This window comes from Lemur catta, chromosome 22, assembly GCF_020740605.2.
Source record: "Lemur catta isolate mLemCat1 chromosome 22, mLemCat1.pri, whole genome shotgun sequence".
In the NCBI taxonomy this organism is placed as follows: Eukaryota; Metazoa; Chordata; class Mammalia; order Primates; family Lemuridae; genus Lemur; species Lemur catta.
The window spans coordinates 14,621,636-14,645,239 of NC_059149.1; the positions used below are offsets into that span (position 1 = coordinate 14,621,636).

A 23,604-nucleotide genomic window follows, 5' to 3' on the forward strand; every position below is an offset into this window, starting at 1 on the left:
GACCCCTTTCTGTTTTATAAGGCCACGGAGCCATTCTGACTAACGCTAGGCAATGAGTCCGGGCACAATTCCTTGCCCCTCCTCCACTGCCTAACTTAACAGTCTTCCAGGAAGCATTAGTTTACTAGTTATCCTGTGCCCCCCCCCCTTTTTTTTTTTGCTTGAGACAGAGTCTTGCTTTGTTGCCCGAGCCAGAGTGAGTGCCGTGGCATCAGCCTAGCTCACAGCAACCTCAAACTCCTGGGCTTAAGCGATCCTACTGCCTCAGCCTCCCGAGTAGCTGGGACTATAGGCATGTGCCACCATGCCTGGCTAATTTTTTCTATATTTTAGTTGGCCAGATAATTTCTTTCTGTTTTTAGTAGAGACAGGGTCTCGCTCTTGCTCAGGCTGGTCTCGAACTCCTGACCTCCAGCGATCCTCCCACCTCGGCCTCCCAGAGTGCTAGGATTACAGGCGTGAGCCACTGTGCCCGGCCCCTTTTTCTTGTTTTTTAACCTCTTGAATGAAAGAAAAAAAAAATTTATTTCTAAACCTGACATTCTATAAAACACAACAAAATCTTATCCTGCTTTGAAGGTTTTAGTGACGTCTAGTTTAGAATGTTTTCACAGGTTCATCCTTGATTTCAAGACTATGTAATTTCTGCTCAGACAGAATCTGTAACAAGCTAAGTGTTGTAACAGAATGATCCTGGTCATGATCAACTAATGACTACAAGCCTAATCTCATCCCTCATTAACCATCCTAGGCCTTGGAATAAAGGGATTTTAATAATATGTCCTAGTGACTAGGCCATTTAATATACAATGTATCCTTGGTTTCACTTTCATTCCTGTGGATGGACTGTGGTGCTCAAACCCACACCCTTCCAACACTAAGCCCAACTCCTATGGTGAAACCTACAAATTAAGGGTAATGATGTATCTGCCCCAACAAAATGGGGAAACCCTCATTTCTGCTCCCTTAACTCAAAAAGACTAGAAAAGCACCTAGGAGAAGATGGTCTTGGATGGTCAATCCTCTTCCATTTATTTGCAGACATAGCAAGAAAACTAGTGCTCTAGGAGTACAATCAGCTGAAATTAATTATAGTGACAATCATAAAAGACATCCTAACTCAAGGTCACAATCATTTTTGAGGAACATCCTCAACAAGTAAGAGGCTTAAATGGTGTGTGTGGACTCTGGAGCCTGACTGCCTAGATTCCACTCCACTGTTGACCTTGGATATGTTGTTTACCCTTTCTGTGCCTCAGTTTCCTCAGCTATAAACTGGGAATGAGGACAGCCCATATATTGCAGGGCTGATTGTAAAGATTAAACAAGTTCTTATAAACGGTTAGATTACTGCCCAGGTGTGTGATTACCACTAATCCCTGGGGCGCAGTGCTTACCAGCTATGGGGCTAACTCTTCCAAACATGGACTGACAGGGTTTCTCCTCCTTTGGCCTTTTGGAGAGGTGCTTCTACCACTCGTGAAAGAAGGATCAGAGTCACACTCAGCTTTGAGATTCCCCCAACTGGGAGGAAGCAGCAGGATACCCGAGCTGCTGTCCAATCTGATCCTGTGCAGTTTCAGAGGGTTTTTCTTTTACACCATCTGTTTTCATTCCCCCCGCCTCCCCCCCAAGGGAGCTGATGTGTGTTCCTGGCTCCTCTTGCCCCATTTCTGCTCGTTCACAGTCTGGGTAGCTCTTGGGGGCCTTGCTGGTACCTGCAGATAACGTGCAGGAGAACTAGGCAGACCAACAGCCGGATCTCCATCTGCCTTGACCATCCACCCCAGCCAAATTAATTTCTTTTCCACTAACATACACTTGCTTTTTTGTGTTAGCCAGCCACCCCCGTGTACATAACCATGCCCTAGGAGAATCTGCTTTGTATAGGATAACTATAAAGTCATGACGGGGCCTTTGAAGAAGCTATAAACTCAATCTTTAACATGTCAACAGAATCAGAGTCAAGCAGAGTTTATTTTCCAAAGGGTTGAGAGGGCATAATTGTTTGAACTTTTGCTACTATGTTCTCAGACTGCCCTGAAAAGGATGACTGAAAGGCCTTGGGCCCTGACAGTGATAGGAAGGGGTTGTCTCCAAGCCAGACATGGTCAGCTACCCATTAAAGCAATATTTTACAGTGACACTTTGAAATAGATAATATTACATGGGAAGAAACATAGGCCAGAGTGCAGATGGTCCTCTTTTACTCAGGAATCCTGATGTTAACATTTTTTACACTGAAGAGAGGGGTCAACTGCTCTGGTAGGGACAAAGGCATCTCTCAGAATCCTTAAGACACAAATACTAAATGTGGCTGGTGCTGCCAGCAGGCCCTTTCATTGTACAGCCCTTACTGCCTCCTCTTGGGGGGCTCATTTTTAGGACAATGCATACAGGACAAGCATCCTGTCCTTTCCCCTTTGCACGAATGCTTTAACCCCTGCTAATACAGTACTCAACATGAAAGCTTCAAAGGAAGTAGCTCTTAGGCAATAGTTTTCAATTTAGTTAAGTTTTCGACTCTTGAGAGGATCTTGCGATTTAGGGCAAACCTACAAACAAACTTTTAATGGTCCGCATCTGCTTAATGTCAGCCTAAGACACTCCAGTCTGATGTCTGTCACTCTACTGGACACCAGGGAAAGCTGAGAAAGTTTATGACCACCCTCACCTATTTGGGACATCAGCAAAGAGGATCTGTCTCAACCAAGCACGCCATCGTACTTCACCAAAGCTTTACGGTGTCACCTCAAAAATTTCAGAGATTATCCCTGGGAGGCTAGGGGTTAGGGAAAAAAAACTTCCGAGACCAGTGATAGCCTAAACAAAGGTAGGGTAGAAACCATACTTTGTCAACGTGACCATGTAAATGATTTCTAGGTTACATGGTTCATCTCTGTAAAGCTCAGATCATGGGCTAGAATGATCTAGTGAGTTTGGCACCAAGGAAAAGAAAGAAAATAAAACTAACAAAAGAAATCACAACCCCATTCATAGTCTACATTACTAAACCAGGCTAGTCTAGAAAATATACTCCCCTTTGGTGAGACAGTATATCGGATGAAAAAGCAGAGGTGTTTACATGCAAATCCATTACCAATAACAACTTAAAAATATCTGAAATCTCTTTTCCTAGTGATAGCAAAATGAGAGCATCACTTTTATTCATAAAGGCCACATATATGCTCTGCTTAAGTACAAAACCCATGATTAAAGTGGGAAGGGATGAGTTTTGAGACAGTTACTAACTTCATATCCTATTAGTGGGTCCTTTAAAAATAAAAGATTTTTCTTTTTTTTTTTTCTTTTTTTTTTTTTTTTTTAAGTTAAAAGGGTTACTGGCATCAGGACTAGTGTTCCAAGGATGTTGTGAGCTTTTTAAGGAAAAAAATAATTATACATAATCACACATGAATCTTCTAATTATTGAAAAGGAGCTAAACCTGCTTTTGTATCCAGCACGTATTAGGCAGATACCAGGCAAAGTAAGACAGTGGACATGAACTCACAACAAATGTTGGATGATTAACACTCTGTAATATAAAGAGTCTCAGAATTACAAAAACCGAGTGTGTCTGTGTTTGTGTAGAAAAGCATATGGAGAGTAAGCCCTACTTGTGAGGTGGCAGGCGAAGAGAATGCACTGAACATACTCTTCTTTTAGCTTCACCTTAAGTGCTTGTTAGGCCATCTGAGGACCCGTCTTAACTTTCTGTACATGCTTTAAGGATCATGCTGCAAAGTTTACTTTGAGCTTTTATTAGTGGCTGGTGGAGAAGAAAAAGAGGTGGAGGGAGGAGAGAAAAACAGGGCTGACATAAACAAACTCTATGCCTGAAAAAAAACAGTTGCCTGAACTTTCCAAAACCGTTTGAAAAGACTTCCATTTAAAGATCAGACAGAGACCACAACAGGCCTTGGAGTGTATTTTTACAGCCCTGTCTCTGCTCTCCAGTTTTTTGCCCATGAAGCCCCTAAACCCAGCAACATCCAGCGAAGACTCTCACTGGGCATGCACAACCAAGTGTAGGTAATGTTAATGAAGTTAAATACCAAGAGGAAGGAGAAAACATGTACCTTCTATAGTTACTGATTTTCTTCTTTCCCCACACAGATATCACAGTCTTGATCTAGTTACTGATTTGCAAGGTGCACAACCAGACAATGAAAATTCTTTACAAAGAAAAACTGTATTACATTTTAAAAATAAAAATATTTTTATAAGTCAATAGCTTTATATCCTCTACTGAGGATAAAAAGGAATGCCATCTATACAAATTATTTATGAGTCATCACTTACTAACACTACTAGAGATAAATTAATCCATGGTGGGAGGCGAATCTTTGATGAATTCAGTAAAAATGCAGATATAAGGAAAGAGGGTTGGCCGGGTGCAGTGGCTCATGCCTGTAATACTAGCACCCAAGAGGCCTCAGCAAGAGAACTGCTTGAGTTCACGAGTTCAAGACCAACCTCAGAAAGAGTGAGACCCCTGACTCTACTAAAAATAGAAAAATTAGTCGGGCATCATGGTACATGCTTGTAGTCCCAACTATTTAGGAGGCTGAGGGAGGAGGATCGCCTGAATTGAGGAGTTTAAGGTTGCAGTGAGCTATGATGACGCCACTGCACTCTACCTGGGGCCATAGAGCAAGACTTTGTCTTAAACAACAACAACAACAACACACACACACACACACACACATACACACACACACACAGACACAAATTAAAAAAAAAAAAAAAGGCAAAATTCTTCCTTAAACCTATGTTTTTGAAAACCTCTAACACAGACCATCAAATGGCTTGCAAGCTCCTTCCAACCAAGAATTTGGAGCTTAGGCACGAGTTAGTTGAAAAGAATGTAAACAGTCAAGTCCAAACTTCGGAAGTTCACTGTAAAGTACTTCCTGTGCTGCACAGAAAGCCCAAACAAAGTGGAGCGAAACCCATCTCACCTCCGAGGGACGTTAAAATCAGCACTCTTCCTCCACTCTAATGCATCCCTGACAAGACCACCTACTAGTGGATCCGACGTGGCTGAGGCAGAATTTCTCCCTTTCTGCAGAAAGGCTTGTCTGTACAATAAACCCTAAGTCAGGGATCTCACTGGCTGTTAGCTAAGACAGATTATAATGAATGGATATGGGGGTCTTTGTTTGAAATAGAGATTCAACTGGAATTTGAAATGGAGAAAGACACCCAGGCACAATTTGCCAGGCTCAGCAGCTCAAGCCTGTAATCCCAGCGCTCTGAGAGGCTGAGGCAGAAGGATTGCTTGAACTCAGGAGTTCGAGACCCGCCTGAGCAAGAGCAGGACCCTGTCTCTACTAGAAATAGAATAATTAGCCAGGCGTGGTGACACGTGCCTGTAAGTCCCAATTACATGGGAGGCTGGGACAGGAGGATCACTTGGGCCCAGAAATTTGAGGTTGCAGTGAGCTATGAGGATACCACTGCACTCTAGCCCAGGCAGAGTGAGGCCCTGTCTAATAAAAAATAACAATAATATGTCCCATCAAAACATCCCCATATCACTTTGAGGAGGTTAGGTCCTATCCCACTCCTTAAGGTTTTAAGATGTTCTAATGCATTCCAAATACAGAACAAGACCAGGGATTTCAGCTTTGTGTACCAAAAAAAGTTGAGATCCTTATAGATTATCATAAACATTAAGCCAGTGTGTGAAAGGGAGCTCTGAAGCTTTTAGTCATTGTGATGGTGCCATCATTCACTAAAAAGTAAAAGAGAACAACAAAGAGTGATTTTAAGGTGCCAAAATGTGCTACTCTGCAGAACCATCAGTAACGTGGGAGGACTTTTTGGTTCCAAAACTGGCTTAGCATCTTAGCAGCAAAACAAGTCCTAGTCAGTAAATAACTCACTCTTTGTACTTCATGTTCCACGAACACTATGTTTTCTACTTATATTTACAACAGTGGCAAATTTGATTCTCAGCATTTTCTGAAATACCTGGAGAACCATGAAGGAGAAAGGACAAGATCAAATGAGACCATTTTAAAAATGATAGAAGTTTAAATAAATAGACCCTTAAAAGAGGCCACCATGAAAATTCTGAGAGCAGTTTCACTTAGCCCTGTAATTATCTGATTAACAGTTTTATCTAGAGTAGAGCTAGGCAAACTTGAGATCTTCAGATATCCTGGTCATCAGAATACATACTGGTTTGTGTGTAGGAACCTGTGGTTCTTCCCTCCCTGTCTCCCCAGGGAGAGGATTTCTGGCTACTTTTCATTCTTCAAACTTCCTTAGGATTTCTTCTACTACGTGTTGCATTTTCTAGCTTCCTATGTAAACCATTATTAATAGTTAATTCAAATATCTCATATTTCTTCAGGCAAATACTAATTGGAAATTTAACAAATTTTTTTTTTTTTTTTTTTGGCTAGTCAAGTGAAGCAGTGGGAGTGGAGAAGGAACAAAGGAATCTGTAACCGATCATGATCAATTAGTCGTAAACACCACTGCACTGGGACCAGCCTAACAAATTCTGCACAACTAAACAAAATGCATCTTGATTTGCTTTTTCAGAACAAGTTTTATTTTACGTGCTGTACCACCCGGGGAAGGTTTTCTAATAACCTAAAACCGCAGGGCCATCACGAAGAGAGCGGAGCACCACACTGAGCCTTCGCCTTTTTGAAAAATCATACTTGGGTTATGAGTCACTTTTGGTGTTATGTCTTCCATGGTGAGCTTATTGCAAACTTCCGGGGGCCGGGGGGGTGGGGGGGGTGGTGGTGGCGCCTAGCTGGATTAAGCTGTTTGTCAACCCCCAAGTCCAGGCACATAGTTGAAAAAGAGAAGGGTCCAGGAGCCTCCCATCATAGTGGCTCTATACTGACATAAGCCAAGTCCCCAACCCAGTGACGCCCAATGGCTGCCTTAAATCTCTCCAAGTCAAGAGCAAGCGATGATAAACAGATTTAACAGATAAACACGAGATCAGGATCATGATCTCATCTGGCAGCCCTGCGTATTTCCCATCCAAAAGTCCCAGCTGGGATCTTACTAATTGAGCCTCTTCAACAACTTTGAGCAACAGCCTAAAAAAAATGTGGGGAGAAAATTTTAAAATTGATAAGAAACACATTGACATGGTGCCTGGTGGGGGGTGGGGGTGGGGGCGCCAAGATAGGCCATCCAGATGCTTCTATTTCTGAAAAGTTTTGTTCACTGGAAGTAATTCACCGAACTCACAAGCTGTACAAATATTAAGATCAAAAGTCCTAACTTGCACAAGCCATCAGGAAAACCTGACATACCGGAAACAAACTGTCATCCAGGCATCTGTGTAACCAAAGCCAAAATGTCTTTATGTGGCCAGTGCCTGTCTCGATTGCCTTTGTATCCCTCTGTACTCAAGAGTTTGCACGAGTACTTTATGGGAACATCATTCGGCCAAGGAAGTATATTCACAGTATAGGTTTACGTACAGAGCATTTGCAAATATTCTTGCTTGGTGACTGCCCTGTAAGACTTTGGAAGTGAATACTACCCCCCATTTCACACATGAGAAACATGGTGTGAGGACTAATAAATTAACTACACCTAACTGTTAAGAAATTTGGTAGCTAGAAAGCTCAAGTTATTTAATGTAATTATGTACAAAGCTGGAATCACTGTGACATAAATAACTGTAGTGTTTACTTGAATGCCAGGAATTTTACAGAGGTAAGTAAGTTTTCCTGATTATATCAGTTGTTTTTTTTTTTTCCAACATATGACACTGTCAAGTACTTTTTAAACATGTTTTCTTACAAATTATTAAAGATTTTTCTAAATATTCTTTTAACTATGAATACTATTAAATCAATAAATTTCTCAATAGTCAAGAAATAATTTGATACCATAAAACATTTTCAGTTCCTCTTAATTTTTCCATTTATTATTATTTTTCTTGAGACAGAGGCTTGCTCTGTCACCCGGGTAGAGTGCAGGGGCGTTGTCATAGCTCCCTGAAACCTCAAACTCCTGGGCTCAAGCAATCCTCCTGCCTCAGCCTCCAAGAAGCTGGGACTACAGGCATGCGCCACCATGCCCAGCTAATTTTTTTTTTTTTTTTTTTTTTAGTATAGAGACAGGGCCTCATTGTTGCTCAAGCTGGTCTCTAACTCCGAGCTGACCCAATCCCCTGCCTCAGCCTCCTAGAGTGCTAGGATTACAGGCTTCAGACACCCCACCCTGCCTCTTTCCATTTAAGGCTCCTTTGCATTGGAAGTCTGAGTGACAGCTATCTTTTTCCTCTTCAAAACAAACCCACTTTTCCTTTCTTTATTCCAAAATCTATTTAAGACCTTGAGAAAATACCTTTCCGTCATGTCTTATTAAACCAATCACACAAGGGTTGAGTTTTCCCCCTTCTGTTATTTATTAATAGGTAAAACAAACTGTTTAAGGGTAACACAGTTCCATTAATTAGAACTGCCACCAGAGAAAAGAAATGTTACTAACCCCTGTTAAAAGAAACATTTTAAATCACATAGGACTCTTAAGGAACTCAAATCTATTACAATCAGTCAATAAGCATTTAACAAGAACTCAATGATGACTTCATACCTACCTCTATAGGATGGTTGTAATTCTATTAGGTTATAAGTATGAAATGTCCGATTTCCTTAAGAAACTAGGAATAAGTCAAAATTTGTGTTATTTGTGAATGAGTTCTGTTGTGGAACCAATGCAGCTCAGACAGCTCACAATATCAACGACATGTTTGGGAAGGATGTGACTAATGAATGCACAATACATCAATGGTTTTGAGAAGTTCCAATTCTGATGATTCTAATCTTCAAAAACGAGCCATGTGGGTGACCTGAGATGAAGGTGGATAATGATGAGCTGAGAACTGCAGTGGAAGCAAAACCATGTGAGCCTACGTGTGGATTAGCAGCAAGGTTTGACGTTACTAATCCAACAATATTGGACCATTTGAAAGAAATCGGCAAGGTAACGAAGCTGGATAGATGGGTACCATGTGAATTAAACAAGCATCAGAAGAGAAATCACCTCAAAGGTTGCCTTTCTTTGCTGTCGTGACAGAAAGGCAAACCATTTCTATACTGTATTGTTACGTGTGATGAAAAATGGATTCTTTTCGACAATCACAAGTGCTTGTCACAATGGTTGGATAAAGATGAACTGCTGAAACACATCCCCAAACCGAACATTCATCAAAAAAGGCTAATGGTTTGATACTGATCCAGGTCTACAAAAGATAAATTTAAAAAAAAAATTAAATTAAAAAGCTAATGGAGTCCTGTTGGGTGGTCCAACAGTAGTATTATCTACTACAGTTTCATGAAACCTGGTCAGTCAATTATAGCGGATGTCTAGTTGGATCAAAAGACGAGAACACTTGTGATTAAGCAGCTGAGACTGGTCAATAGAGACAGGCCAATCCTTTTACAAGACAACACTCGATAATGTGTCACACAAACAACACTGTTCAAACCACAGAGGCTGGACTTGGAAACTCTCTGTCATCCACTATAGTCACCAGACCTTGCACCAACTGATTATCACTTCCTTCCAGGCTTTGGACCACTTCTTGCAAGGAAAAATATTCAATTCTCAACAAGCTGTGGAAAATGCCTTTTGCGATTTCATCACCACTTGCTCTTCTCCAGGCTTCTTTGTTGCTGGCATAAACAAGCTACCATTAAGATAACAAAACTGTGTTGATAGCTTAGGTGCATATTTTGATTAACTGTACTGCTTCTTGTTTGAAATATAACAAGCTAAACTTTTTGATTTGAAATCGGACATTTCATACTTAATCATCTAATAAAACCAAGAAATAAGCATTGGTGAGGATATGGAGACACTGGAATCTTCCTACACTGTTGGTGGGAATGTACAACCGCTGGTATTTTACGTTATTTTTGTAAATTATGTAACTTTCCCACTGTTGGTGGGAAATGGTACAACCGCTATGGAAAACGGTTTGGGAATTACAAACTAAAGCTAAACATGTAATTATTTATATGATCCAGAAATTCCATTCCTTAGTATAGACCCAAAAGAACTGAAAACAAAGACTTTAAACAGACACTCATATGCCAATGTTCACGGCAGCATTATCCACAACAGCCAAAAGGTAGAAACAATAAACATACCAAGCTTCCATCAATAAATGAATAAACAAAATGTATATATCCATACAATGATATTTTATTCAGCCATAAAAAGGTTTTACATCCTGATAACACCACAATACGGATGAACCTCAAAAACATGCTAAGAAGCCAGAAACCAAAGGACAAATATTCCAACATTTGGACAGGCAAATGCATAGAGACAGAAAGTAGATAAGAGGCCACCAGGGGCCAAGGAAGGAAGAATGTGGAAGTATTTATTGCTTAATGGTTACAGAGTTTCTGCCTGGGTTGATGAAAAAGTTTTAGAACAAGACAGTGATGATGGTTGTACAAAATAGTGAATGTAATCAATGCCACTGAATTGTACAATAAAATTCACTTGAATTACAAATTTTAAAATATGTTTTACCATAATTTACAAAAATAATGTAAAATACCAACATTGAACTATATACTTTAAATGGGAGAATTATATGGTATGTGAATTATATCTCAATAAAGCTTTTTTTTTTTTTTTTTTTATAACCACAGAACATCAGGGTACACTCATACCTAGGGATCACTTGGATTAATTAGAGCACAGTTTGAAGAGGAAAGCCAGTCACCGCACTAGCTTGAGCAATGTTTAGCTGTGAGGGCAATTTGTTGCGACGTACATAGTTTGACTGTATCAGAGTTCTCTAGTTCTCATATAATAATTAATAAGAGTCTAAGATAAAATGTAGCCCAATAACAACTATTCAAAATGAGAGGAGGAAGGATATCAAACACAAATGGCATGTAGACTAAAGAGTCTACAACCCTTTGAAGTACTTTAGATGAGCAATTTCTAAGTACCAGTAAGACAATGCCTGTTATGGAATTATTAATAACCAGGAATCATGCATACGCCTATTGATCTGAAAGTTAACGCAGATCATTCTTATTTATTAAAACAAGATTTCCTCTAGACGACAAAGGCAATTTTGAAGTTCTCACAGTTGCTACAAATAGCCAGAGAGAGCTTATTCCCGTATCTGCTGAGAATCTTTACCCTCAGACCTGTTTCCTCAGTGCCTTTTTAAAGTTTCCACAAATCAGGATTTTTCCTAAACCAAGTTAACTCCCAGTATCACTGGATGTGATTTAGCTTCCAAAATTGTAAACATGCTAAAAATAATTTGATACTTTGGATTACCAGCACCCACTTCCAGAAGCCCAGACATTAAAGAACTGCCAGCACAGAAATTAACAAATGTGTGTAAAGGGCGAAAAATAGGTCAGATATTTTGCTGTCAGGTTAAAGAATAGATGGGGTTTCAAATCATCTGGATTAATGGGATCACAGAAAACCTAAAGGGAAGTCCGGGTTTGGGTTATTCTTTGCCTAATTTGGGAGTTTTTGCTATAAAAACAAAACATACTGTTATTTACTTTAGGAGGTTTGAGTAATTCCCCTGCTAAAAGTTCAGTGTTACAACTTAATTCAATCTGAGTATGTTTTTCCATAAAATTATCAAACTGAAGCACAGTCCAAAAATGGAGGAAAATAAGTGGATTGAAAGGTCAGTCATTTTGGGGAAAGATTAATTATTAATACTAATTAGTAAACCAGACAGCAACCAAGACACAGAAATCATAGCAAGAGGAGAAGCTCCAAACACAGAAGTGGCTCAAAACACTGATGCTTACTGGATTGAGAGTTAAGTTTCTTAATAGTGGAATAAAACAAAACATTATAGCATTGAACTCTCTCTCTCTCCCCAAACAAATGTGAGAAGAAACTTTTAAGAGAAGCCCAGGCAGATGATATGAGGAGAAAACTCTGTCATGGCCATGAGTATCATATGTTTTTAACTCATGGATTAGAAAAGATGACCCCGAAAAGAGCCTCATACATTGCATCAGAGAGAAGATAACTGTTAACTTTATGATTAAGCACATTACCTTAAGTAGGCACTTTTAAGATTAAGTACATTACCTTTCTCTGCAGAGAGGAGAAACTCTGTCCCATGGTCACATACCAAACTTTACTGTGGCCATTTGTCCTGGACAACGTAAGTTACATAGTCTTGTCATCGCCACCAGGAAAAACGCAGCAACATTTCATGTACAAAGCAAACGTGGCATAAAATGGACAGGACTAAGATGCAGGAAGCTTAGTTTTAGTTGTCTCCTAGTTGTAGCTCTAAACCCACACTTGCTGACCGAATCACCCATCCTCTCTAGGTCTCTAACCATCACATTGTGAGACTTCTAGGATATCTCTAATACTTTATGCATAAAAGTTAAAAACATCAAGAAAGAGATCACCCAGCAGCTCAGTAAATAACCCTATACTCACAAGCATTCCCCTAAGCAGCAGAAAGCCCAGGTTCACTACTCCACAAGAAAACACAGAGTTCCCCTTAGGGCCACAGAACAGAACTAGATCTGTTTTATTTGGGGTTGTCCCCAAGTTATTAATGCATGAGTAGCAAACAGCATTAATGATTCAGGGGAGAGGGTATTAAACTACCCCCTGGAAGGCTTGCTGCCAGTGAAAAGAAGAGAGAGCTGATTATAAGGAGAAGAATAACCTACAATCAGATCCCAAGACCAGAAAACACAGTGATCTGAGGCCAGTTGGCATCAGGGCAACCAGGCTTGAACACCTCTATCACTACGTTATAGCAGGATCTACACCTGCTATTTGTAACGCTAACCCTTGAATGACCAAGAAAAACTGAAATTATGTTGGCTGTGCCCTATTTAGTATGGCAAGCAAACACAGTTTGACTATTACCATTTAAACATTTTAAAAATAAACTTCAGTTATCTTAAAAAAAAATAAATAATCAAGCTAGTGCCTAAGGGAATGTTGCCGGGTCAGATGACAGAGGTCACTATAAAAGCCTATTGTTCTTCAGACAGTGAGTCAGTCATCTCTGTACACACAGCAGATATGAAGGAAGGCAGCGAGAGCCCATTCTGTGAACAAGCTCCGACTGCTGTTATTTCCTTTCAAGAACAATGAAAAGGACACGGTGAAAACTTCATGTAACATAACTTTAAAGGACCCAGAATATTTTCACTAATATTCTTCTAATATTTTATTTAGAAAGACGCCCATCTGATTAGAATAAAATACTGCGTGAATAGAATTTGTGGATTTATATTTTGTGTATGTGGATTTCTCAGTTTAAAATTTGGTTATATTGAAAAAATTTTGGTTGCATTTGTATAATACAAAAACCATAGAATAACGTTTATATCAAAACACTCCATGATACACTGTGCTTCAGTGTATACCACTAGTGCTCAATAAATAACCGCTTTACACGTGGTTCTACAGGGTAGGAACAGAGCGAGCAGTTTATTCTGTCCAAATCCAAATCCAGAAAAATTCTGGACTCTCTTGAATTCATGGAATCCTAAGACATTCCTATGTGCTTTATACGAAAAAACAACAACAATCAAACTGTTCCTTCAAGGTTGTGTCACAGTGACACCATCATACCAAGTAAACAGACTCAATAAAGGCTTTCCCTTGGGCCTCCAAGTGCTGGGAATACCAGGTCTCTGCAACAGTCTCCAACTGCGCTCCTCACACGCTCTGCTCAGAGAACAGCTGGGAGAGGCACTTACAGGACCCGCAGCAATACCAAGGCTAGCAGGAAGTTCCCAGAAGGCCTACACAATGGCACTTGTACTGCCATCAGTCAAGTGGCCACTTGCCTTTTCAGAAGGCCGCCTAAACACTCTGAGCCACTTTAATCAACACTTATTCACAGCCCACTGGGCCACTGCCTGGAGCACGATGGAACCAGACTTCATGCAGGCTCCTCACCTGAGGATCAGCCCTCAGCCTCTGGAACTAAACTCTGCTGCCTTCCACCTTCCTTGGGCTTGGTTTCCTTAACTTGTTTTGTTTTTCAACAGACTCAAGGGGGAAAATATTTACTAAAATAATGCACGAAAAACTCTCAAAAGAGATGGCAGACAAGATACCTACAAACCAACCATAGGTATTTCTACTCAATTACAATGGACTATAACGTATTATACTAAAATGCAGAATGTCCTCTGGGAAAGCCTTGTATGCAAATTTTAGTCAAGCAGAATAGATCTGTTTAGGAACAAAAAAAGCCCCACAGCTAACAGGAAAACTTCGTGAGATAAGAGAAGCCAAGATTTCGATCTATTCTTGGCTTAGCCTTTTACTGTATCATGACGGCCAAGCTAACCTCTTGATCATCTTCCCTGGAGAAAACAAGCAGTGCTGGGTACCACCATGGGAGCAGACTCCCATGATCAGGTATGTCGGGTACTTTGGTAAAAGCGATCAAGAAGCAAAATGTTATTTAGTAATTTTGCACGTCTGATCACAGTTGTTGGAAAAAGCTCTTTAGCGGGCTGATTGATGAATAGCTCCCCGTTAGACTGAGCAGTCATAGTCTTTTCATCTGATTTCCTGTCCAAATAGAGTCTACTGCTTCCCACCACCTTGGGAGGAAACCCCTATGATTCCATCGTTATACTCACGTTCAAGGCATTCTTTGCAGCTTCTGCTTCTGAGCGACTGTCAAAACTGACAAAGCCTACGGGCTGAGGAAAGAAAGAGAAATATGAAGGAAACAACAAAAATCAGGGGATGTCTATTTTTCCAGGTCAAGGGTGATGTCAAACCGAAGAGCTAGGATAAGGAAATGACCACAGGCCATGGGTAGAAGAAAGCCGGTCCCAGAGAATCCTGACTCAGTGGGCTCAGGCAAATTTCTAACGTGAATCAAAGGGATGGTGAGGGTGTTTCTTCCAGGGCACAGCCAGGGAGTTAGAGAATCATTGAAAAAAATCTAGAAGTGGTGGGAAGGTGAGCAGCAGTGAGCAAGGGAATAGAGGAACACTTGGGTCAGAGAGGCTCTACTTTCCCACATCGAATTCACTGTACCTCAGTTTCTTCATCTTTTAAAATGGAAAGAGAACCGAGTCACCTTTGGGGACACTGTAAGTGCAAGGAATACAATGACACAATGACAAAATCCCTAGACTCCTCTCACTGCATGGCCAAATTTACAAAGTGAACATTTGCATCTCAAATCCCAAGGGATGGCTTAAAAAAATCCTGCGTTTAATTAGGCTTGTAAAGCTCACTGTCCCAAGTAAAAAGAGAGGGGACATAATCCCTCTGGACTTTGTATCTTTCAGCCCAGAAGGGTACCTGCAACATAGCCTATTTGTGATGAGCCGGAAAGATGAAAGGTGATTGGAGGGATGAGTATGCCATGTGTTCAGCTTTTTAAAAAAAAAGGGGGGGGGGGAAGCTTATAGCTATCATCTCCAAGGAGCTTGTGGGAACTATTAGAGTCACTGACTGTCACCTCCATTCTGTACCTTCTATGCGCCATCATAGATGTGGGACTTTGCCCGTTTAGGGGTTTGAGAAACAGCACGATTCTTCATCTGATATTCTTATCGATTTGTAAAAGTGTGCCTGTTTAACCTCATAAAAGGAAACAGGAAAGAACTGGGAATAAAAGCAAATTTGGATAATAAACCATCATTTCCTTTGAACATACGAATCCATTCTCAATATACTATGCTGGATGCAATGTGTTTGCCATCCTCTGGGACAGTCCCAAAAATTCCAGCTGAAGACTATGCAATTATCAGTCATGTTCCTGTGCTAATTCCTAATTGATCTCACCCTTAATTTTAAAGACACACAAAAACCCAAATCCTAATGGGAATAAAAAGGATGCTGAGCACTACTAACATTTCTGAAGAAAGAAAGTGATGTTTTATATCCAAAGTTTGAAAATCTTACCTGCTTAGATGTGAGCTTTATAAGAGAACCCTCATAGCCCTGAAAATAAAAAAGAACAAAGTTTAGCCAAAAAAGAATACCAGGGAAAAAAGGTAAATTGTAATACCACCTTGCTCAAGTAAAAATAAGTCCTTAATAACTATCGACTATCTAAGCTCTTCTCACCAATGCTTCCAAGGTAAATGGAAAGTACATTGCACAGCACATGTGCACGTGCACACAGTCCTGTTTGCATTCTTGGGGCCTAAAAAACATAAATCAAGCCCAAAAATTCATGCATTTATCTGTGTTTCTCTTCCTTGTATTTTTTCATGAAATCATGCAATGATAGAAAAATGGGTGTCTCTGTCAACAGCAGGTCATTTTGTTTTCTTAATCTAGATAAGAATAGGGATTTCATAGAACTAGCTGAGGGAAGGGCATTAAGGTCAGAGCGTGTGTTGACTTGGTTATACATTTGCTATAGAATAAAACCAATAAAACATCAAGATCGTGTATAACTTACTGATCAAATTTTGAAGACTGCCAGAAAGGTTAAGCAGGCAGTGATACTGAATTTTGTGGAGTTCTTCTGCTTATGTACTGAAGCAGCCAGTTTTCATGCTGATATTCTGATTGGGATGCACAAAAATCCTGCTGGGTTTTTACTCCAGCTAAAAACTCACGCCCTCTCTTCGCCCCTCCCAGCTCCTCAGGATAAGGGTAACAAAATGTGTTTATATCCCAAAATAATCCATAGCTGGTGGCTTGCACTGATGGATCACACAAGAGAAGAAAAAAAAACAAGAAGAAAAAAAAAAACACCACTTGACATGATTGACCACTACACCCGTCAGTGCAGAGACAGATTTGCAGACGAGGGTCCAGCCTCCAGGGACTTTAATTAAAAGAGGGTTGTTGGGAATGTACCAGGGTCTTGACTTGAGCGTTGGGGGTTCCGGGCAGGTTGCTGAGATTGATTCATCCTCACACATCTTCCTAGCAGCGAACTAGGCTACCAATTAGCTACTATAAACATTTCAACCTCAGAGGCCTTGAGCTCTTACAGCCAGAGAGGTCACGATTCCCAATGTGCTCTCCTCTGAGAAACCCAGAGGTTTGAACACCCCAAAGGCCTCGGAGGCAAAGGACAAATGGATATTTCACTCAAGTACAACACCACTGGTTGGGGATACATTGTGTTCTCAAGTTCACAAATCCAGAAGTGATATAACATAGTTCAGAACAGGGATGGCAGGGTCAGATTGCTTGGGTTTGAATCCCGGTTCTGCTATTTATTATGTGTGTAAATTTGAGTATAATTCATTCAGTTGTTCCTAGTTCCATTTTCCTCATTTGAAAACATGAGGCTAATAACACACTTTAACAAACTGTGACAATACTTAAACGAGATAATTCCTCTGAGGGGCTTTGCTGACTGAATCCCTTTCTCTCTATATATGCAAAAACATAACAGTACTTTGCCCATTAAGAAGCTCAATTAGCTTAAACATTCCTCATTCTGTAAAAGGGACAGAAAACTGTCCCTTTTATAAAACTGCAACCCTGCAGAAGAAACTCAGGAAATTCTATAAAAGCTGGCACTCTCTCCACGACACCTTTCTCTTCCTTCCCACTTCCTCTTAGCTGAACTTGCACCTGCCTGACTTGTGTTTCCCTCTGTGCTGCCATTATTATTGTTGCATTAAGGGGATGGTTGTCAGATGGAAATTACGTCCATTGTTACATGGCATATAAGCTAGATTGTCTTGTTTTTGTTGGTTGTAACTGGCTGCCCTCCCTCAATCCTCCTCTTCTCCAACCCAAGTGTTTTCAGCTGCCATATCTTGTCCTCTCAACCTGTCCTGTCTACCTCTCTGGCTGGATCCTGTTTCAGTGAGGATGGACCTTTAACCAGTCATCAAGACTGCCCATCACACCTCATCCTGAGCATGGCCCCTGCCGGGCACTGCTGCAGACACATCCATGCTGACCACTAAGCCCTCCTGGACACTGGCCCTGCACTCATTGTGCCTCCCAGGCCCACATTCTGATCCATTCCAGCTTTCTCCTGTGCCACCCAAGGCCAGCCTTCAAGGTTTCTTCTTTGCACCATGGTATTTCAGCTTGAGTCCAGTTTCCTGGTAAGTTTTCAATCCTAGCAACATTAAATATCTCTAACATGATCGTATTTCCATCATCAGGAAGAACAGGCAACCACGCTGAACATTTCACTAAATTCCAGGAAATTACTCCCCTCAACTCATAGCAAGCTATTCTTAAAATTTTTATTTTACTTTGTTTGAAACTAAGGACATTTCAGCTATGGAAAAAATTATGGTGGTTGGGTTCATAAGCCAGTTCATAAAAGCCTATTTATGTCTCCAAGGAACAGTATCAACGGCACTATTTCAACTAATAAGGAAGCCACCTAGGGACAGATCTTGACCTACACCATTGCATTTGAAATATAAATATGCAATAAGCAACCTAGAATTTTTTGGTGATCTGTACTCAGAAGTGCACCCCCAATTGGCATAGGACAAACAGGAAGGACACCAAGGCTGTTCTACATGAACTAGACACAGACAGCCGGGGACCCCTCCGAGTCCACATCAGTGAGAGAGGAGAAGTCTCTAGATAAGCTGTTGGAGGCCTAAAGGCGGTTTCAGTCTATTACCCTAAGTTTAGACTGTACACTACAACTCAGCTGTTAAAAATCTCCTTTACTCATTAACTCTTTAAAAATATCACTTTACAAAGTGCTTTCTCAAATATTTCAATTCTTCCTCCAAAAGCCTCCATAAATTACGCAGACATTTTGACTCCTTTTACAATTTCTGAAAGATTGAAAAAAGTACCTTAAATGGTCTGAAAAGCAGATAGAGCTCCCGAGGTTTGATATCCAGAGGAAGACCACTGACAAACAGGGTCCGGACCTGGAAAAATAAATTTCAGAAGTGATCAAAAGATGTGGACCATCCAAATAGCTCTCACCTGAAATCTCAAAACACGTTATTTCTTCAAATACTCCACGATTGATACCCAATTCATGCCCTTGCTGTGACACAACGAACACTCCAATATTAACATGCTGTTAAGCCAACTTCGTACAGGGATGATTCAGAGTGAATTACATCTAGCTGATGTAAATTTCCTGACTTCCCCTTCCTAACTAGCCATTGCACGGTTCTAAAAATGTGGGGGTAGGGAGGTTCTATATAATTTAAATATTAGCTTAAGAAAAACTGTCCTGAGCACAGTACAATTGGCAATCCTCTGTCCTAACCATATGACCATATAATTGATTTTATTCAAAAATAAAATCAACAATTTTTGTTTTCTCCTGCTTGTCTTGTCACTGCTTTCCTTACTGGCATTAATTACAGTAATCTCTCCTTCTTTCTGAGACAGTCTCCCTCTGTCACCCTTGGTAGAGTGCAATGGCCTCATGGTAGCTCACTGCAACCTCGAACTCCTGGGCTCAAGGATGCATAGGATTTTACCAGAGAGAAATAAAAGGTGAGGTATGGTAGGTAAGAATCACAGGCAGAGAAAAAGATTATTAACCAAGACAGTGAAATGAGGGACAGCACAATGTATTTGGGGGGAGGGGTAAGCCCAAACTAAACAGGAACCTTAGGGTCAAACCACAGAAAACATCAAAAGCCACCAGGCTCAGGAATTTGATCTTGATTCAATAGGCAAGGAGTAGCACATTGAATTATCATGACATTTTCTATTCCTCTTTTTCTCAAATCCAGCTGATGCAACATGATGGAGTTCCCCATTAGAAATCATGTTACAACTTGAAGAATTCACTGCTCAACTGTTGACCCTCAGTGAGAAATGGGGAGAATATTTTCTAGAGTCCTAACACTCTGCACTGACTCTAGTTATACAGAGGCGCAAATAAGTAAGCAAGGACCTTTTTTTTTAATTTAGTGATATTTTAAAGGGTTTTATAGATGCATAATTGATATATAATAAAATGCATATCCTGAAACTAATACAATTTGAAAAGTTTTAACATTTGTGTAACCTGTGAAACCATCAAGATAATTCATTGCCTCCAAAACTTTCCTCCCACCCTCTCCCATGCCAGGCAATCACCGATCTACTTTCTGTCTTTGTATATATTAGTACGTACGTTCTGAATAGCTACCAAACAGAACCGTAGGGTATATATCCTTTTTGTCTGGCTTCTTTACTTTAGCATAAAGTGAAATTTGTTTTCAGATTCATCCACGTCATTGAATGCATCAACAATCTATTCCTTTTTATTAATGAGTAATATTCTGTTGTATGGATACACCAGTTTGTTTATTCATTCAGATGCTAATGGACATTTAGGTTATTTCTAGTTTTTGGCTTTTACAAATATTCACGGCTATGAGTATTCGTGTACAATTCTTTGCATGGACGTATACTTTCTTTCTTCTTGGATAAATACAAGTGGAATGGCTACATATGAAAGGCATGTGAAAAAAAGAAAGGTATATGCTTAACTTTTTACAAAACTGCCCATCAATTCCTTGTTTTACGGCTCAGAACATGATAAATGTTCCTGTGTGCACTTAAAACAAATGTACACTACTGTTGGGTGGAGTGGCCTAAAAATGTCAATTAGATCAAGCTTATTGTTCCAGTTTTCTTTATTGCCACCCCCCCTCATCTTTGCTACCAGATAAAGAAATTTCCTAGGCAAGTCTCTTGCAAGGCTGCTTAGGCTAAATTGCTGACAACGGCCAAAGGCACAAACTCTGAGGGAATCCTGCTATGCCCTGTGCCCTCCCCGACACCCTCAACTCTCTCTTCCCATAGTCCTGGAAAGTAAACACCACCTGTTCAACTTGGCTATTCTCACCAAGACAACCTGGGCAGAGAGGAAATCCCACCCCCATTCATTCAGGGTTTGTTTTGTTTTTTGAGACAGAGTCTGGCTCTGTCACCTGAGCTAGAGTGCTGCTAGGCTCACAGCAACCTCAAACTCCTGGGCTCAAGCAATCCTCCTGCCTCAGTCTCCCAAGTAGCTGGGATTACATGCACTCACCACCATGCCTGGCTAATTTTTCTATTTTTAGTAGAGGCAGGGTCTTGCTCTTGCTCAGGCTGGTCTCTAACTCCTGACCTCAAGCAATCCTCCCACCTTGGTCTCCCAGAGCGCTGGGATTACAAGTGTGAGCCACTGCGTCCGGCCTAGATTTTGTTGAGTGCCCGTTGTATCCCTGACACTACGCCAGGTTGCTGACTGGATTATAGAGATTTCCATAGAAATAATGAGATTTTGTTTCAATGCTGGGGTGCCATTTGTCCAGCAGTACAGCTTAGGTATAGATAGATATCAACTAGGATTTGCAGAGTTAGGCTAGGAAACAAACTACTATTTATAATATTGTCCTAAAGAAAAGGCCTTTATACATTTGCAAGGCAAACAAAAATCACTAGAAATCTGGGGATTATCAACAGATTACTTAATAAATAAAAGTTCATCTATATCATACAGTGGAATGTCATACAGCCAATAAAACTGATGTTCAAGGAAAAAGTACATATAGCTCAATTTTGTTCTGTAAAGCAGCCAATATACATATGTATTTATAGAGGGGGGGATAAAAAAAATCTTGTAGGATATATTCCCAAATATTTATATTTAATACATGCTTTAGCCCTGAGTGGTGGAATAAGTGATTTTAACGTTTATTATTAGCTTATTTGTGTTTTCTATCTTTCTATAATAAATATGCATTAAATACTCAAAGTTTATTTTGTTGAGAATTGCCTCAATTTATTACCACCTTTTCTTTAGGACACTAGATATAAAGTCGGTATCTTTAAAATAACTTTACAATTTCAATATAAATTGTAAATTTATATGGAGCAAATTCTCTCTTATGTAAATATTCCAGAATGAGAAGTGACAGATTTTTTTCTTAATGCTTCAAACAGGAAACCATTATATATGGGGGGCGGGGGGCAGGAATTCAAGCTCCTGTTAGGCCTAAGTTTGCCACTCAACCCACAGATGCCAAGAGGCTCGAAGCAGCTCTATTCTGTTCAATCTGGAAGCAACTAACATGGCTGGCATTTCTTTTAAACATGAACAAGACTTAGGTTTCCTAGAATCCTGTGAAGCCCACCATTGTCTCAAAAACCTGCCAGAATATCTCATTTCACTCGCTGAAGAGAGATTCTCTCCTCGGACAGAACTGGTAAGGGGGCAATAGTTCTTGAATATTTACGTTACGTATTTGATTCCAACTAAAGGTCATTTACGTCCTAGGAGATAATGCACTTGGAATTCCTTCTAGACCTCCTCAGACTAGGAAACTTCATCAAGGAAGATTTTCAAAAAATCATGGATAATGAATGGAACAAAATAACTTCCTAGATATCTAATTCATGCTTTTCTATGGTGACTGGGACCTACACTCATTAAGGATATTTAAAAACATTTTAGTTTCCCTGCTCTTACCACCACAGGCTTCTTCTGAGCCATTAAAATGGCACTTCTGGGTTGTGGCTTTGCCAACTCTAACTCTGTTGCCTGCAGGAAGCTTACTATTAGTGAAGGAAAATGACTATGTAAATGCCCATGATTAACACAAAGCTTAGCTCATTCACAAAGTAACCAATTAAAACCTACAGACTGAGAAATAAAAGTATAAAAAGCATACAAATCCATGATCAAAAAAGTGTCCTCCTAGAGTAACAAATGATGCCAAATGAACGTTGCAGCAGGTTAAATCAATATCTAGGGCAGCCCTTAATTTACCAGCAATGTCTATGGACACAGATGTCTCTGGCATTATGCCTTTAACATCCACAGATGTTTACTTTATTGAACACATGGGGAAACACATTTCGTAGAAAAGTATACAACATGCCTCACAATAGTTCAGGAGATGAAACTGCCTACAGCTCTGTCCCAAAGGGACTCTAACAGACCTGTGGATGTACCTTCAACTTCCTTTTACCTTTCATTTTTATATGAAAGAATAAATGCCAGTAGAAACTGTCCTGTACTGGGCAGAAGAGAAGTGTTCTTGGCTCGGTCATTATCCAGCATTCCTGCAGGGTGGCCACGGTTAGATTATGGATAAAATGGGCCATGCATTCTGAAACGGCACTGCCAGCTCCCACTGGGAAAGGCAAACGACATTTCACAGACTGACTTCTCATTTAATAAACTCTAATAAGTAAAGGTGTTACCGAAAGCTCCACACTTGTCCCTAAGGCCGCATAAGAATGAGGACAAGTGGTTTGAGGAGAAGAAAAGAGAAGTTTACTAATTTGCTGGCAAATGAGGAGGTTGGCAGACTCCTGTCTCGAAGTACCAACACATCTTGTTTCTGAGCAGAAGTCCAGGAGCTTGTAAAGGTTCTGATTAATCCCATAATCCTATTTTTGGCTAAGGCAATCTGGTGACCTTGGGACTGAGCCCTCGTTGGCTCAGACAATTCCCTTGAGCCACCTCCCCTGGCACTAAGAACAGACGACACTCTCCTGTCCCTCTGGGCCACTGGCCTGAGGCGGGGATGCAGGTTTTAATTCCCAAAAGGAATTAAAGGGGGAGGTTTTAGAAAGACAGAAAACATTCTTTACCCTTTGGCCATTCCCTCTGTTACAAAGTCACTATTGTCAGTCTTGAGCTTCCCTGGACAGAAAAGCCAAAAATAGGCCTTGAAATGGAAAGGTTCTATCTTTAATAAAGA

The 23,604-nt window shown here is 40.4% G+C and overlaps 1 protein-coding gene across 3 annotated transcripts in view; it reads right to left on the minus strand.

Annotated features, from left to right (window-relative positions):
- The window catches only part of RBPMS (RNA binding protein, mRNA processing factor), a 155,679-nt gene that overhangs the window by 64,352 nt on the left and 67,723 nt on the right, over positions 1 to 23,604 (minus strand). For all 3 annotated transcript variants that reach the window (XM_045535490.1, XM_045535488.1, XM_045535489.1), the window contains 3 exons: positions 18,751 to 18,828; positions 15,911 to 15,949; positions 14,629 to 14,691 (listed from right to left, as the gene is read on the minus strand). In XM_045535490.1, coding sequence (XP_045391446.1) covers positions 14,629 to 14,691; positions 15,911 to 15,949; positions 18,751 to 18,828 — 180 coding nt within the window. The remainder of the gene's footprint in view (positions 1 to 14,628; positions 14,692 to 15,910; positions 15,950 to 18,750; positions 18,829 to 23,604) is intronic.